The following is an 18,125-nucleotide window of genomic DNA, read 5'->3' as shown; positions in this document are numbered from 1 at the left end:
TGTGTCACCACACCATTCACCCCCAACCTGTGACACCACGTCATTCACCCCCAACCTGTGTCACCACATCATTCACCCCCAACCTGTGTCACCACACCATTCACCCCCAACCTGTGTCACCACACCATTCACCCCCAACCTGTGTCACCACACCATTCACCCCCAACCTGTGTCACACACCATTCACCCCCAACCTGTGTCACCACACCATTCACCCCCAACCTGTGTCACCACACCATTCACCCCCAACCTGTGTCACCACACCATTCACCCCCAACCTGTGTCACCACACCATTCACCCCCAACCTGTGTCACCACACCATTCACCCCCAACCTGTGTCACCACACCATTCACCCCCAACCTGTGTCACACACCATTCACCCCCAACCTGTGTCACCACACCATTCACCCCCAACCTGTGTCACCACACCATTCACCCCCAACCTGTGTCACCACACCATTCACCCCCAACCTGTGTCACACACCATTCACCCCCAACATGTGACACCACGTCATTCACCCCCAACCTGTGTCACCACACCATTCACCCCCAACCTGTGTCACACATCATTCACCCCCAACATGTGACACCACGTCATTCACCCCCAACCTGTGTCACCACATCATTCACCCCCAACCTGTGTCACACACCATTCACCCCCAACATGTGACACCACGTCATTCACCCCCAACCTGTGTCACCACATCATTCACCCCCAACCTGTGTCACCACACCATTCACCCCCAACCTGTGTCACACATCATTCACCCCCAACATGTGACACCACGTCATTCACCCCCAACCTGTGTCACCACATCATTCACCCCCAACCTGTGTCACCACACCATTCACCCCCAACCTGTGACACCACGTCATTCACCCCCAACCTGTGTCACCACATCATTCACCCCCAACCTGTGTCACACACACCATTCACCCCCAACCTGTGTCACCACACCATTCACCCCCAACCTGTGTCACCACACCATTCACCCCCAACCTGTGTCACCACACCGTTCACCCCCAACCTGTGTCACCACACCATTCACCCCCAACCTGTGTCACCACACCATTCACCCCCAACCTGTGTCACACACCATTCACCCCCAACCTGTGTCACCACACCATTCACCCCCAACCTGTGTCACCACACCGTTCACCCCCAACCTGTGTCACACACCATTCACCCCCAACCTGTGTCACCACACCATTCACCCCCAACCTGTGTCACACACCATTCACCCCCAACCTGTGTCACCACACCATTCACCCCCAACCTGTGTCACCACACCGTTCACCCCCAACCTGTGTCACCACACCATTCACCCCCAACCTGTGTCACCACACCATTCACCCCCAACCTGTGTCACACACCATTCACCCCCAACATGTGACACCACGTCATTCACCCCCAACCTGTGTCACCACACCATTCACCCCCAACCTGTGTCACACATCATTCACCCCCAACATGTGACACCACGTCATTCACCCCCAACCTGTGTCACCACATCATTCACCCCCAACCTGTGTCACACACCATTCACCCCCAACATGTGACACCACGTCATTCACCCCCAACCTGTGTCACCACATCATTCACCCCCAACCTGTGTCACCACACCATTCACCCCCAACCTGTGTCACACATCATTCACCCCCAACATGTGACACCACGTCATTCACCCCCAACCTGTGTCACCACATCATTCACCCCCAACCTGTGTCACCACACCATTCACCCCCAACCTGTGACACCACGTCATTCACCCCCAACCTGTGTCACCACATCATTCACCCCCAACCTGTGTCACACACCATTCACCCCCAACATGTGACACCACGTCATTCACCCCCAACCTGTGTCACCACACCATTCACCCCCAACCTGTGTCACACACCATTCACCCCCGACCTGTGTCACCACACCATTCACCCCCAACCTGTGTCACCACATCATTCACCCCCAACCTGTGTCACCACATCATTCACCCCCAACCTGTGTCACCACACCATTCACCCCCAACCTGTGTCACCACACCATTCACCCCCAACCTGTGTCACACACCATTCACCCCCGACCTGTGTCACCACACCATTCACCCCCAACCTGTGTCACACACACCATTCACCCCCAACCTGTGTCACCACACCATTCACCCCCAACCTGTGTCACCACATCATTCACCCCCAACCTGTGTCACCACATCATTCACCCCCAACCTGTGTCACCACACCATTCACCCCCAACCTGTGTCACCACACCATTCACCCCCAACCTGTGTCACCACACCATTCACCCCCAACATGTGACACCACGTCATTCACCCCCAACCTGTGTCACCACATCATTCACCCCCGACCTGTGTCACACACCATTCACCCCCAACCTGTGTCACACACCATTCACCCCCAACATGTGACACCACGTCATTCACCCCCGACCTGTGTCACACACCATTCACCCCCAACATGTGACACCACGTCATTCACCCCCAACCTGTGTCACCACATCATTCACCCCCAACCTGTGTCACCACACCATTCACCCTCGACCTGTGTCACACACCATTCACCCCCAACCTGTGTCACACATCATTCACCCCGACCTGTGTCACCATATCATTCACCCCCGACCTGTGTCACACACCATTCACCCTCGACCTGTGTCACACATCATTCACCCCCGACCTGTGTCACACACCATTCACCCTCGACCTGTGTCACACATCATTCACCCCCGACCTGTGTCACACATCATTCACCCCCGACCTGTGTCACACGTCATTCACCCCCGACCTGTGTCACACGTCATTCACCCCCGACCTGTGTCACACGTCATTCACCCCCGACCTGTGTCACACATCATTCACCCCCGACCTGTGTCACCACATCATTCACCCCCGACCTGTGTCACCACACCATTCACTCCCAACCTGTGTCACCACACCATTCACCCCCAACATGTGACACCACGTCATTCACCCCCAACATGTGACACCACACCATTCACCCCCAACATGTGACACCACGTCATTCACCCCCGACCTGTGTCACCACACCATTCACCCCCAACATGTGACACCACGTCATTCACCCCCAACCTGTGTCACCACATCATTCACCCCCAACCTGTGTCACACGTCATTCACCCCCGACCTGTGTCACCACACCATTCACCCCCGACCTGTGTCACACGTCATTCACCCCCGACCTGTGTCACACATCATTCACCCCCGACCTGTGTCACACATCATTCACCCCCAACCTGTGTCACCATATCATTCACCCCCGACCTGTGTCACACATCATTCACCCCCGACCTGTGTCACACATCATTCACCCCCGACCTGTGTCACACGTCATTCACCCCCGACCTGTGTCACACGTCATTCACCCCCGACCTGTGTCACACGTCATTCACCCCCGACCTGTGTCACACATCATTCACCCCCGACCTGTGTCACCACGTCATTCACCCCCGACCTGTGTCACCACACCATTCACTCCCAACCTGTGTCACACATCATTCACCCCCGACCTGTGTCACACGTCATTCACCCCCGACCTGTGTCACACGTCATTCACCCCCGACCTGTGTCACCACACCATTCACTCCCAACCTGTGTCACCACACCATTCACCCCCGACCTGTGTCACCACATCATTCACCCCCAACCTGTGTCACACGTCATTCACCCCCGACCTGTGTCACCACACCATTCACCCCCGACCTGTGTCACCACATCATTCACCCCCAACCTGTGTCACACGTCATTCACCCCCGACCTGTGTCACACATCATTCACCCCCGACCTGTGTCACACATCATTCACCCCCAACCTGTGTCACCATATCATTCACCCCCGACCTGTGTCACACATCATTCACCCCCGACCTGTGTCACACATCATTCACCCCCAACCTGTGTCACCACATCATTCACCCCCGACCTGTGTCACCACACCATTCACTCCCAACCTGTGTCACACATCATTCACCCCCGACCTGTGTCACACGTCATTCACCCCCGACCTGTGTCACACGTCATTCACCCCCGACCTGTGTCACCACACCATTCACCCCCAACCTGTGTCACCACACCATTCACCCCCAACCTGTGTCACCACACCATTCACCCCCAACCTGTGTCACCACATCATTCACCCCCAACCTGTGTCACCACATCATTCACCCCCGACCTGTGTCACCACACCATTCGCTCCCAAACCGTGTCACACGTCATTCACCCCCGACCTGTGTCACACATCATTCACCCCCGACCTGTGTCACACATCATTCACTCCCAACCTGTGTCACCACACCATTCACCCCCAACCTGTGTCACCACATCATTCACCCCCAACCTGTGTCACCACATCATTCACTCCCAACCTGTGTCACCACACCATTCACTCCCAACCTGTGTCACCACACCATTCACCCCCAACATGTGACACCACGTCATTCACCCCCAACCTGTGTCACCACACCATTCACCCCCAACATGTGACACCACGTCATTCACCCCCAACCTGTGTCACCACATCATTCACCCCCGACCTGTGTCACACATCATTCACTCCCAACCTGTGTCACCACACCATTCACCCCCAACATGTGACACCACATCATTCACCCCCAACCTGTGTCACCACACCATTCACCCCCAACATGTGACACCACGTCATTCACCCCCAACCTGTGTCACCACATCATTCACCCCCAACCTGTGTCACCACATCATTCACCCCCGACCTGTGTCACCACACCATTCACCCCCAACATGTGACACCACGTCATTCACCCCCAACCTGTGTCACCACACCATTCACTCCCAACCTGTGTCACCACACCATTCACCCCTGACCTGTGTCACCACACCATTCGCTCCCAAACTGTGTCACACGTCATTCACCCCCAACCTGTGTCACCACACCATTCACCCCCAACCTGTGTCACCACACCATTCACCCCCAACCTGTGTCACACACCATTCACCCCCGACCTGTGTCACCACACCATTCACCCCCAACCTGTGTCACACACCATTCACTCCCAACCTGTGTCACACATCATTCACCCCCAACCTGTGTCACACACCATTCACTCCCAACCTGTGTCACACATCATTCACCCCCGACCTGTGTCACACGTCATTCACCCCCGACCTGTGTCACACGTCATTCACCCCCGACCTGTGTCACATGTCATTCACCCCCGACCTGTGTCACTACGTCATTCACCCCCAACCTGTGTCACACGTCATTCACCCCCAACCTGTGTCACATGTCATTCACCCCCGACCTGTGTCACACGTCATTCACCCCCGACCTGTGTCACACGTCATTCACCCCCGACCTGTGTCACACGTCATTCACCCCCGACCTGTGTCACACGTCATTCACCCCCAACCTGTGTCACACGTCATTCACCCCCAACCTGTGTCACATGTCATTCACCCCCGACCTGTGTCACCATATCATTCACCCCCCCCCCCCCCCCACCACCTGTGACACCACATCATTTAACCCCGACCTGTGTCACGCATCATTCACCCCCCCACCTGTGTCACCTGTTGAATTCATTCTCTACCACAGGGTGTGGGTGGCCAGCCATCCTGGATTGCCTCACAGTCTCCAGGAGTTAATCTCTGGGGCACCATTACATTCAACCCCAAGAAACATCTAGCTTGTTATTTTCCATTTAACTGAACAGTTTGTTCATTAATTCGAAAAGCATTGGAGGGCGATAAAGGCTATTTGATAGTCAAGACTCACCCAATTGGGTAAGGAAGAGTCTAGTCATTTTACCATTGGTGGAGAAAAGCAGGATGAAATATTAACTGACCAATGGTGGGGGATTTGGGGACAGATGGTTGGAGGCTGTTGATGAGACCTCCAAACTGCTGATGGTGGCACAGTGGTTAGCACTGCTGCCTCACAGCACCAGGGACCCGGGTTCGATTCCCGGCTTGGGTCACTGTCTGTGTGGAGTTTGCACGTTCTCCCCGTGTCTGCGTGGGTTCCCTCCGGGTGCTCCGGTTTCCTCCCACAGTCTGAAAGACGTGCTGGTTAGGGTGCATTGACCCGAACAGGCACTGGAGTGTGGCGACTCGGGGAATTTCACAGTAACTTCATGGCAGTGTTAATGTAAGCCTTACTTGTGACACTCATACATTAAAAAAAACACTAGTGTGCCTGTGTATGTGGGGGAGGTGGAGAGAGAGGCAGTTAATTTTCTGTTTACTTTTATTTAGATGGCTGAGACTGTACAAACTGACCTTTCACCTCTTGGGCCGAGGTTCGGGGCCAGGTCAGACTGCTGGGGATGAAGGTTTCTCCAGGGAGCCCACAATGGGAAATGAGTTTGTGTTCGGCCTGAGTCTACAGCATGAAGAGAACAGTTCACAATTCAACACTGACTGGCAGTCTCAGCTAGTGAGGCCGCGGGGAAAAACAAACAGGTGGCGGGGGGAGCAGGAGAGGGCCCGAAATGGAAAATATTCCATTATCCAGCACTAAAATCCCAAACAAATTTGGGTAAAAATGTTAAAAATCTCAAAACCATGCTCCTAAAGGAGGTAAGAAGAAGAAAACCTTGCCTTCATATAGCGCCTTTCACAACCTCAGAATGTCCCAAAGCACCTTACAGCCAATGAAATACTATTGTAGGGAGTTACTTCTGCAATGAAGGAAACGCAGCAGCCAGTTTGTGCACAGCAAGCTCCCTCAAACAGCAATGACATAACGAGCAGGTAGTCGCTTTCAATAAAGTAGTGGAAAAATAAATATTGGTTTGGATGTGAGAAGAACTGTCAGACTCTTCAAAACAGGGGCTGTGAAGGGCTTTAGGGTAGTCTATGGCCATGGAAGGTGCATTAAAAATCATGTTCTCTTTTACAGAACAACTAGTGTTCCTTCAAGCTTCCTCTACACATCGAAACATTCAGAAAGAGCATCAAGAATGGGAAAACACTAACTTCCCGTCCTCTGATTTAATAGTGATTCCATTCTTCTGGACTCAAGTCACATAAGAACTAGGAGCAGGAGTAGGTCTTCTGGCCCCTCGAGCCTGCTCCGCCATTCAATAAGATCATGGCTGTTCTTTTTGTGGACTCAGCTCCACTTACCCGCCCGCTCACCATTACCCTTAATTCCTTCACTGTTCAAAAATGTATCTATCCTTGCCTTAAAAAGATCACACTCCAGATGATTAAGATTACGTCCAGGTTGTCACTCCTAGTACAGACTGAGGGAGTGCTGCACTGTTGGAGGTGCTCCTTTCAGATGAAGTGTTAATCTGGTCACTAGTCATAGAGTCATAGAGGTTTACAGCAAAGAAACAGGCCCTTCGGCCCAACTTGTCCATGCCGCCCTTTTTTTAAAAAAAACCCTAAGCTAATCCCAATTGCCCGCTTTTGGCCCATATACCTCTATACCCATCGTATCCATCTAACTATCTAAATGCTTTTTAAAAAACAGCTTTTTCCAGACACTCACCACCCTCTGTGTGAAAGAATTATCCCTCTGGATACTTTTGTCTCTCTCCCCTCTCGCCTTAAACCCATGTCCTCTAGTTTTAGACTCCCCTACCTTTGGGAAAAGATATTGACTATCTAGCTGATCTGTGCTCCTCATTATTTTATAGACCTCTATAAGATCACCTCTCAGCCTCCTATGCTCCAGAGAAAAAAGTCCCAGTCTATCCAGCCTCTCCTTATAACTCAATCCATCAAGTCCCGGTAGCATCCTAGTAAATCTTTTCTGCACTCTTTCTAGTTTAATAATATCCTTTCTAAAATAGGGTGACCAGAATTGCACACAGTATTCCAAGTGTGGCCCTACCAATGTCTTGTACAACTTCAACAAGCCATTTCAACTCCTGTATTCAGTGTTCTGACCAATGAAACCAAGCATGCCGAATGCCTTCTTCACCATTCTGTCCACCTGTGACTCCACTTTCAAGGAGCTATGAACATGTATCCCGAGATCTCTTTGTTCTGTAACTCTCCCCAATGCCCTACCATTAACTGAGTAAGTCCTGCCCTGGCTCAATCTACCAAAATGCATCACCTCGCATTTGTCTAAATTAAACTCCATCTGCCATTCGTCAGCCCACTGGCCCAATTGATCAAGATCCCGTTGCAATTGGAGATAACTTTCTTCACTGGCCACTATGCCACCAATCTTAGTATCATCTGCAAACTTACTAACCATGCCTCCTATATTCTCATCCAAATCATTAATATAAATGACAAATAACAGTGGGCCCAGCACTGATCCCTGAGGCACACCGCTGGTCACAGGCCTCCAGTTTGAAAAACAACTCTGTACAACCATCCTCTGGCTTCTGTCAAGAATGATGTGGAGATGCCAGCGTTGGACTGGGGTAAACACAGTAAGAAGTTTAACAACACCAGGTTAAAGTCCAACAGGTTTATTTGGTAGCAAAAGCCACACAAGCTTTCGGAGCTCCAAGTCCCTTCTTCAGGTGAGTGGCTCACCTGAAGAAGGGGCTTGGAGCTCCGAAAGCTTGTGTGGCTTTTGCTACCAAATAAACCTGTTGGACTTTAACCTGGTGTTGTTAAACTTCTTATTCTGTCAAGAAGCCAATTTTGTATCCATTTAGATACCTCACTCTGGATCCCGTGAGATTTAACTTTATGCAACAACCTACCATGTGGTACCCTGTCAAAGGCCTTGCTAATGTCCATGTAGACAACATCAACTGCACTGCCCTCATCTACCTTCTTGGTTACCCCTTCAAAAAACTCAATCAAATTTGTGAGACATGATTTTCCACTCACAAAGCCATGCTGACTGTCCCTAATCAGTCCTTGCGTCTCTAAATGCCTGTAGATCCTGTCTCTCAAAATACCTTCCAACAATTTACCCACCACAGATGTGAGGCTACTGGCCTGTAGTTCCCAGGCTTTTCCCTGCAGCCCCTTTTAAACAAAGGCACAACATTTGCCACTCTCCAATCTTCAGGCACCTCACCCGTGACTATCGATGATTCAAATATCTCTGCTAGGGGACCCGCAATTTCCTCCCTAGCCTCCCACGATGTCCTGGGATACACTTCATCAGGTCCCGGGGATTTATCAACCTTGATGCGCTTTAAGACTTCCAGCACCTCCTACACTCTCAATGTGCACTCTCAGCATCTAATAGGCCTGATGACCCTATTTAAGGAGTCAGTGGGGTTCTCCCAGTGTTAGAATCAATATTTGTTAATAAAACAGTGTAACTTACCTGATCATTGTTTGTGGAGGCCAGGTCATTGAGTGTCTTTAAGACAGAGATAGTTAGGCTCTTGATTAATAAGGGGATCAGGGGTTATGGGGAGAAGGCAGGAGAATGGGGATGAGAAAAAGATAAGCCTTGACTGAATGGTGGAGCAGACTCGATGGGCTGAGTGGCCTAATTCTGCTCCTATGTCTTATGGTCTTGTGGGACCTCACGGTATAATAATTGGCTGCAACATCTTCCACATTACAACAGTGAAGACTCTTCAAAAAATATTTCATTGGCTGGGGAGTGATTTGAGGTTCTGTAGGACACTATGGAAATGCGAGCTCTACTGTGACTATTGTGTGGCAGGATGGCACAGGGGTCAGCACTGCTGCCTCACAGCGCCAGGGAGCCGGGTTCGATTCCCGGCTTGGGTCACTGTCTGTGCGGAGTTTGCACATTCTCCCCATGTCTGCGTGGGTTTCCTCTGGGTGCTCCAGTTTCCTCCCACAGTCTGAAAGACGTGCTGGTTAGGGTGCATTGGCCCGAACAGGTGCCAGAGTGTGGCGACTGGGGGATTTCACAGTAACTTCATTGCAGTGTTAATGTAAGCCTTACTTGTGGCTAATAAATAAAGTTGAACTTTTTTCCCCTTCCTGCAGAGCCAGTGGCGTCGAAGTCCTTACCTGCTTCTACCCGCTTGCCTTCCTTCAGCTGATTGGCCACGTGTTCCGGGAGCATGGCGTACAGCAGCACCTCAGTCTTCTTTTTTTCCACCTCCAGGTTCTTGGACAGGATCCTCAGCTCCTCCTTCTTGCGTTCGAGCTGATTGGAGAGTTCGATCTCAGCCAGCCTCTGCTGGTTCAGGAGGATGAGGTCTCGGGTTGTGTCATGCTGGGCGATGTCAGCGATGTGCATCTTCCTCTCCTCCAGCTCCTGCAGGCAGCGTAATTGCGGCGAGCACAGGTAAATCATGCACTCGATCATTCCCATCCACAGCATCTGTCCTGAGGGAAAAACAGAAAAGTCCACCCTGGATCAGAGTCCCGCCAACTGGGAAAACCATGGAATGCTGCTTGCAAACTGTAACCGGTAATCCTCACATTTCTCATGCCAGATGGCACTGCCTTGTCGTTCTGCGGGGTTAAAGCTCCAGTGGCTAGGTTTAGTATCACACCCTCTGGTACTGACCTTGCTGCTGTCATTGGGAGGCCATCTCATTTGCCTAGAACAGTGTGGTGAACCATTGTTGGTTCCCACCAGGTAGTGCTGAGCCATGGTCTGGCCAGTACTATGAGTCTGTAGATATGTTACTGTTGGGGTTAGGGTTGGGCTGTTCTACCTGTTAATATAGTCCTTATGGTACACCCCAGTTGGCTCCGCCTCCTGGGAGAGGTATAAAGGTCACTGCTCTGCCTGGTGACCCTTTAGTCTGGGATCGTGTACTGTATATGGTAGCTCTGTTATTGTTGGCAATAAAAGCCTTTATTACCCGAGTACATCCTGCCTCTCATGTGTTATATCGCGCATCAAACAGGCTGGCACAAATACCACTATGAGCACATAAGATCATAAGATATAGGAGCGGAATTAGGCCACTCGGCCCATCGAGTCTGTTCCACCATTCAATCATGGCTAATAAGTTTCTCAACCCCATTCTTCCACCTTTTCTCCATAACCTTTGATCCCCTCACCAATCAAGAACCTAACTATCTCTGTCTGGCGGCACGGTGGCGCAGTGGTTAGCACTGCTGCCTCACAGAGCCAGGGACCCGGGTTCGATTCCCGGCTTGGGTCATGTTCTCCCCGTGTCTCCGTGGGTTTCCTCCCACAGTCTGAAAGACGTGCTGGTTTAGGGTGCATTGACCCGAACGTGCGCCAGAGTGCAGCGACTAGGAGAATTTCACGGTAACTTCATTGCAGTGTTAATGTAAGCCTTACTTGTGACAAATAAATGAACTTTTTAAATATACTCAATGACCTGGCCTCCACAGCCTTCTATAGCAATGAATTCCATTGATTCAACACCTTCTGGCTGAAGAAATTCCTCCTCATCTCGGTTCTAAAGGGTCTAAAGGCTTTACTCCAAGGCTGTGCCCCCGGATCCTCATCTCTCCTACTAATGGAAACATCCTCTCCATGTTCACTCTATCCAGACCTTTCAATATTCTGTAGGTTTCAATGAGATCCCCCCTAACCCTTCTATACACGATTGAGTCTAGACCCAGAGTCCTCAAACAAGCTTTTCATCCCCAAGATCATTCTCGTGAACCTTCTCTGGGCCCTCTCCAAGGCCAGCACATCCTGCCTTAGATACAGGGTCCAAAACTGCTTGCAATATTCTAAATGGGGTCTGACCAGACCCTTATAAAGACTCAGGAGTACAGCCCTGCTTTTGTATTCTAGTCCTCTCAAAATGAATGCTAACATTGCAATTGCCTTCCTAACTGCCGACTGAACCTGTAAGTTAGCCTGAAGAGAATCCTGAACTAAGACTCCCACGTCCTTTTGCGTTTCCGGTTTCTGAATTCTCTCCCCATGTAGAAAGTAGTCTACACCTCTATTCTTCCTACCAAAGTGCATAACCTCACACTTCCCCACGTTGTAATCCATCTCCAGGACTTGGCTACCATTTCAAGCAAATAATACCCCACCTCCCCCCCTCATCCATACTTCCCCTCCCCCCCTAACTCACCTCGCATTCTTTGAACAAACTTTAGGTGGTCTTTTGGGGTTTGAGCTGCTTGCCTGGCCTGGACCCCATCAACTGGCTCCACAGAATGTAAGACCTAGGAGCATAGGTAGACCACACGGACCGTCGAATCTGCTCTGCCCTTCAATGGGCAATCTTTAAAGTTAAAGTTTATTTATTAGTCCCAAGTCGGCTTACATTAACACTGCAATTAAGTTACTGTGAAAATCCCCTATCGCCACACTCTGGTGCCTGTTCGGGTACACTGAGGGAGAATTTAGCATGGCCAATCCACCTAACCAGCATGTCTTTCAGACTGTGGGAGGAAACCGGAGCACCCGGAGGAAACCCATGCAGACATGGGGAGAACGTGCAAACTCCACACAGGCAGTGACCCGAGCCGGGAATCGAACCCGGGTCCCTGCCGCTGTGAGGCAGAAGTGCTAACCACTGTGCCACCGTGCCACCCACAAAGGATCACATTTCTGTCCTCAGGCATGGACAGGGTTCGAACCCGCGATCTTCGGTTTACGAGATCGACGCCTTCCCACTTGGCCACTTGGGCTTGAACTCTGTTTTCCTGCCCATTCCCTATATCCCTTAATTCACTGAATTTTTCATTCTCGGTCAATGTTGACAAGCCCAGCATTTAGAATTATTGAATCATAGAATCCCTACAGTGCAGAAGGAGGCCATTTTCGGCCCATCGAGTCTGCACTGACCACAATCCCACCCAGGCCCTATCCCCATAACCCCATGTATTTATAAGAACATAAGAACTAGGAGCAGGAGTAGGGCCATCTGGCCCCTCGAGCCTGCTCCGTCATTCAATAAGATCATGGCTGATCTTTTTGTGGACTCAGCTCCACTTACCCACCCGCTCATCATAACCCTTAATTCCTTTACTGTTCAAAAATTTATCTATCCTTGCCTTAAAAACATTCAATAAGGCAGTCTCAACTGCTTCACTGGGCAGGGAATTCCACAGATTCACAACCCTTTGTGTGAAGAAGTTCCTCCTCAACTCAGTCCTAAATCTGCTTCCCCTTATTTTGAGGCTATGCCCCCTAGTTCTAGTTTCAACATCCAGTGGAAACAACTTCCCTGCTTATATCTTATTTATTCCCTTCATAATCTTATATGTTTCTCTCAGATCTCTCATTCTTTTAAATTCCAATGAGTATAGCCCCAGTCTACGCAGTCTCTCCTCATAAGCCAACCCTCTCAACTCCGGAATCAACCTAGTGAATCTCCTCTGCACCCCCTCCAGTGCCAGTATATCCTTTCTCAAGTAAGGAGACCAAAATTGTACACAGTGCTCCAGGAGTTGCCTCACCAGCACCTTATACAGCTGCAACATAACCTCACTGTTTTTAAACTCCATCCCTCTGGCAATGAAGGACAAAATTCCATTTGCCTTCTTAATTACCTGCAACACCTGCAAACTAACTCCTTGTGATTCTTGCACAAGGACACCCAGGTCCCTCTGCACAGCAGCATGCTGCAATTTTTTACCGTGTTTTACCCTGCTTATCCTCCTTATCTACACATCTTGGGACACTAAAGGACAATTTAACATGGCCAATGCACCTAACCCGCACATCTTTGGACTGTGGGAGAAAACCGGAGCACCCGGAGGAAACCCACGCAGAAACGGGGAGAATGTGCAGACTCCACACAGACAGTGACCCAAGTCAGGAATCGAACCCGGGCCTCTGGTGCTGTGAGGCAGCAGTGCTAACCACTGTGCTACCCTGCCATCCCGCGATTGTCCATCGCTAACTGCCCTGAGGCGGTGGGTTTGATGCAACTCCATGCTGGTTGGCAAGGCAATCAGAGCTGATAAAAGGCCACCACCCTGAAATGTTAACTCCGCTGCTCTCTAACCTGCTGAGCATTTCCAGAATTCTTATCTTTAACTTCAAGATTATAAGCTCCTTTGGCTAAACTGCTAACCCACTCCTCACTCCCCCACGGAAGAAGGCGGAAGCGAGAATGTCCGGGGTGCGTGGGGTACTTAATTATGCTGGCTGTTGCCCCGTTTCTGCGTGGGTTTCCTCCGAGTGCTCCGGTTTTCTCCCACAGTCCAAAGATGTGCGGGTTAGGTGCATTGGCCATGTTAAATTGTCCTTTAGTGTCCCAAGATGTGTAGATTAGGGGGATAAGCAGGGTAAAACATGGTAAAAAAATTGCAGCATGCTGCTGTGCAGAGGAACCTGGGTGTCCTTTGCCGAGGCAGCGGGAAGTGTAGACAGAGTCAATGGATGGGAGGCTGGTTTGCGTGATGGACTGGGCTAAAGCATGATATGGGTGTTTGACACAAACTCATGTGCTATTCAGCTGAAGGTTCTGAACTGTACCTCGGAGTTTCAGCATTGGTTGAGTTCTCCAAGACTTTGGCATCATTTCTCTTCGAGCTTCGAGTACAAACTGACTGTTGATAAATTTCTGAATGCTGGAAATGGTAAAGGGCACTGCAGGGTGGGTGATGGTGAAGTATTCATCAACTCGAATGTTAATTGTTTGCAGTCCAGGCACATGCTTCTGGATATTCACTCCCGTCTGCTTGACCTTCAGCTGTCGCAATAAGAAATTAACTCCTGTCAGTATTTTCCGATATGGAGAAATTCTCTCAGCCTTTTCATCAATATAGTCACAAAAGGATAAAAGCAAATTACTGCGGGTGCTGGAATCTGAAACCAAAAGAGAAAATGCTGGAAAATCTCAGCAGGTCTGGCAGCATCTGTAAGGAGAGGAAAGAGCTGACGTTTCGAGTCCAGATGACCCTTTGTCAAAGCCAAAAGGCAGAGAAAGTGGGAGATATTTATACTGCAGGGGGAGGGAATGAAAGATGAGTCATAGCCACAGAAACCAGGAGAAAAGGCTGCTAATGGCAGCTAGGCACTTAACAGCCTCCCAGTCTCAACACCGAATTCAACAACCACCTCGACCCCTTTGTTTTCATTTTTTTTTAACTGTTCTCTACCTTTTATTTCTTTATTGTCTTTCTCCATTTTTCTTCCACCCCCCCACTCTTTCCCCCTACTTTATCCCCCCTTTCCATACCTTTTCTCCCCCTTTGCTTCCCCTCTCCCCCCTTTTCTCCATTTTATCTCTCTCCCACCCATCCCCCTCCCCCTCCGCATCTTCATCTGTCACAGTTTACTCTCCGAGTTTAGCTTCTCTGCCGTTGGGCCATTCACACCCTTTATTCTCTCTGTGGACTGCCATTAGCAGCCTTTTCCCCTGGTTTCAGTGGCTACGAGTCATCTTTCATTCCCTCCCCCTGCAGTATAAATATCTCCCACTTTCTCTGCCTTTTAGCTTTGACAAAAGGTCGTCTGGGCTTGAAACGTCAGCTCTTTTCTCTCCATACAGATGCTGCCGGACCTGCTGAGATTTTCCAGCATTTTCTCTTTTAGTCACAAAGGAGACTGTCAGGGTGACTTATCAACAATGAAATCATAGACAAATGTATTGATTATGTCTCATTACTGGCATCAGGCCATTCAATTTAATAATGAACTTATCTGCCAGCCGTAGATTAGGCTGGCACTCACACTACCATAGCTATGAGGTGAGATGCTGGCATTGGACTGGAGTGGGCACAGTAAGAAGTCTCACAACATCATCTCCAAACTACTACTCTAGTCAGAAGTTCCGGGTGCTCCGGTTTCCTCCCACAGTCCAAAGATGTGCGGGTTAGGTGATTGGCCAGGTTAAAAATTGCCCCTTAGAGTTCTGAGATGCGTAGGTTAGCGGGATTAGCGGGTAAATATGTGGGGGTAGGGCCTGGGTGGGTTTGTGGTCGGTGCAGACTCGATGGGCCGAATGGCCTCCTTCTGCACTGTAGGGTTTCTATGATTTCTATGATTTCAGGGATTGAATTCCCAGTCCAGACACTAATCCAGACTGAAACTCTGGCCAGTATTGAGGGAGTGCTGCACTGTCAGAGATACTGGGCGGGATTTTCCAGCCCCAAGACCGGAAATCCCTGCCCGAGGTTAACGGACCATTGAATGGTCTGCCGAATTTTCTGTCCCGCCCGTTACAATTCCCACGGAGGGCGGCAGCGGAAAATCTCGCCTGCTCTCTTTCGGGTGTGGCATTAAGCCAAGATCCCGCCTGCCCTCTCAGGTGGACATAATCACCAGAATTCTACCACGCCGACTGCCACGGGAATCGGAGCGGGAGAGAAGCGGACAGTGGGAAGGTCCGTTGACCTCAGGTGGGATTTTCCGGTCTTGGGTTAAGCGAGGCCATAAAATCCCGCCTATAGGATCCCCTGGCATTATTTCGAAGAGGGGCAAAGATCTCTCTTCAGGCCTAACATTTATCCTTCAGCCAACATGGTCACATGGTCATTTATCCGACTGGGATTTGTAGCATGGGAAAATTGTCTGGCAAATTTCCCTACGATTCAACAGTGCCCACAACTCAAAAAGGTCTTTCACTGGGGCGACACGGTGGCACAGTGGTTAACGCTGCTGCCTCACAGCGCCAGGGACCCGGGTTCAACTCCAGCCTTGGGTCACAGTCAGTGCAGAGTCTGCACATTCTCCCCATGTCTGCGTGGGTTTCCTCCGGGTGCTCCGGTTTCCTCCCACAGTCCAAAGATGCGTGGGTTAGGTGGATTGGCCATGATAAATTGACCCTAGTGCCAGGGGGATTAGCAGGGTAAATATGTGGGGTTGCGGGAATAGGGCCCAGGTAGGATTATAGTCAGTACAGACTCAATGGGCTGAATGGCCTCTTTCTGCACTATAGAGATTCTCTGAATTGGCTGTAGAATGTTTTTGGTGTGTACTGAGGTTGTGCAAAGTAATTAATGTCATTCTTTTTTTCATAATCCCAAATCCCCGGTTTAAAAACAGTTTAAGTTTATTTATTAGTGTCACAAGTAAGGCTTACATTAACACTGCAATGAAGTTACTGTGAAAATCCCCTTTAGTCGCCACACTCTGGTGTCTGTTCGGGTACACTGAGGGAGAATTTAGCACGGCCAATGCACCTAACCAGCACGTCTTTTGGACTGTGGGAGGAAACCGGAGCACCCGGAGGAAACCCACGCAGACACGGGGAGAACGTGCAGACTCCACACAGGTTGCCAGTAAAGGTAAATTCTGAATCCGCTTATGGGCTCCATCAAACTGTTCTTGCCGATCCCCGGCATCTGCCCACAACTCCCCCAGCACAGACACAATGGGCTGAATGGTCTCTTTTTATGCCATAACTTTTCCATGGTTCTACCTTAACGCCACATCCCGCCACCCCCCTCCCTCCCTCCCGCTCCCCCCACTCCGGTTTAATATACTCTGGAAATTTCAATATTTACTTCCTGAATCCAAGTCAATAAAACCGGCCAGGAACAGCAAAGGAAGTTTTACCTTCTCATCAAAGACAATGTGGAAAGGAAAAGCATTGCAGAAAGCCTTCGTGTCCATCCACAGCCTCTCCGGATAAATTGGTTCAAAAGAACGTAGCAAGTTACCTAGAAATAGGAATGCATGAGTAATTAATGTCCTTTTCTGCACAAGCCCAATGACTTATTTTTTATATAACTCATTACGGGAGGAAAGGCAATCTTTTCATTCGGAAATGACTGTAATGGTATCTTTTGCAGGTGGATTTAATTTAAGTTCATTTATTTATTAGTGTCACAAGTAGGCTTGCATTAACACTGCAATGAAGTTACTGTGAAAATCCCCTAGTCGCCACACTCCGGTGCCTGTTCGGGTCAATGCACCCTAACCAGCACGTCTTTCAGAGGGAGGAAACCGGAGCACCCGGAGGAAACCCACGCAGACACGGGGAGAATGTGCAAACTCCACACAGACAGTGACCCAAGCCACTGGGAATCAAACCCAGGTCGCTGGCACTGTGAGGCTAACCGCTGTGTCACCGTGCCACCCCTAATCTCCCTTCACGGTCTCTCTCCCCTCAAGTCTCTCTATCCCCAGTCTCTCATGCACCCCGGACATTCTCTCTTCCACCTTCTTCCGTTGGGAAAAAGATACAAAAGTCTGAGGTCACGTACCAACCGACTCAAGAACAGCTTCTTCCCTGCTGCCATCAGACTTTTGAATGGACCTACCTTGCATTAAGCTGATCTTTCTCTACACCCTAGCTATGACTGTAGCACTAGGTTCTGCACCCTCTCGTTATCTTCTCTATGAACGGTATGCTTTGTCTGTA

The 18,125-nt window shown here is 50.1% G+C and overlaps 1 protein-coding gene across 1 annotated transcript in view; it reads right to left on the bottom strand.

Moving 5' to 3' along the window:
* LOC144506241 (guanylate cyclase soluble subunit beta-2-like) overlaps positions 1-18,125 on the bottom strand; it is an 83,280-nt gene that overhangs the window by 34,419 nt on the left and 30,736 nt on the right. Inside the window, exons 8-10 of the mRNA XM_078232100.1 lie at positions 17,318-17,421; positions 14,291-14,507; positions 9,925-10,245 (exon numbers count right to left, since the gene is read on the bottom strand). Of these exons, the coding sequence (XP_078088226.1) occupies positions 9,925-10,245; positions 14,291-14,507; positions 17,318-17,421 (642 nt within the window). The remainder of the gene's footprint in view (positions 1-9,924; positions 10,246-14,290; positions 14,508-17,317; positions 17,422-18,125) is intronic.

The sequence above is a fragment of the Mustelus asterias genome, chromosome 17 (genome assembly GCF_964213995.1).
Source record: "Mustelus asterias chromosome 17, sMusAst1.hap1.1, whole genome shotgun sequence".
NCBI classification, from domain to species: Eukaryota; Metazoa; Chordata; class Chondrichthyes; order Carcharhiniformes; family Triakidae; genus Mustelus; species Mustelus asterias.
The sequence above is the reverse complement of the archived record's forward strand: the minus strand, read 5'-3'. Positions and strand labels throughout refer to the sequence as shown.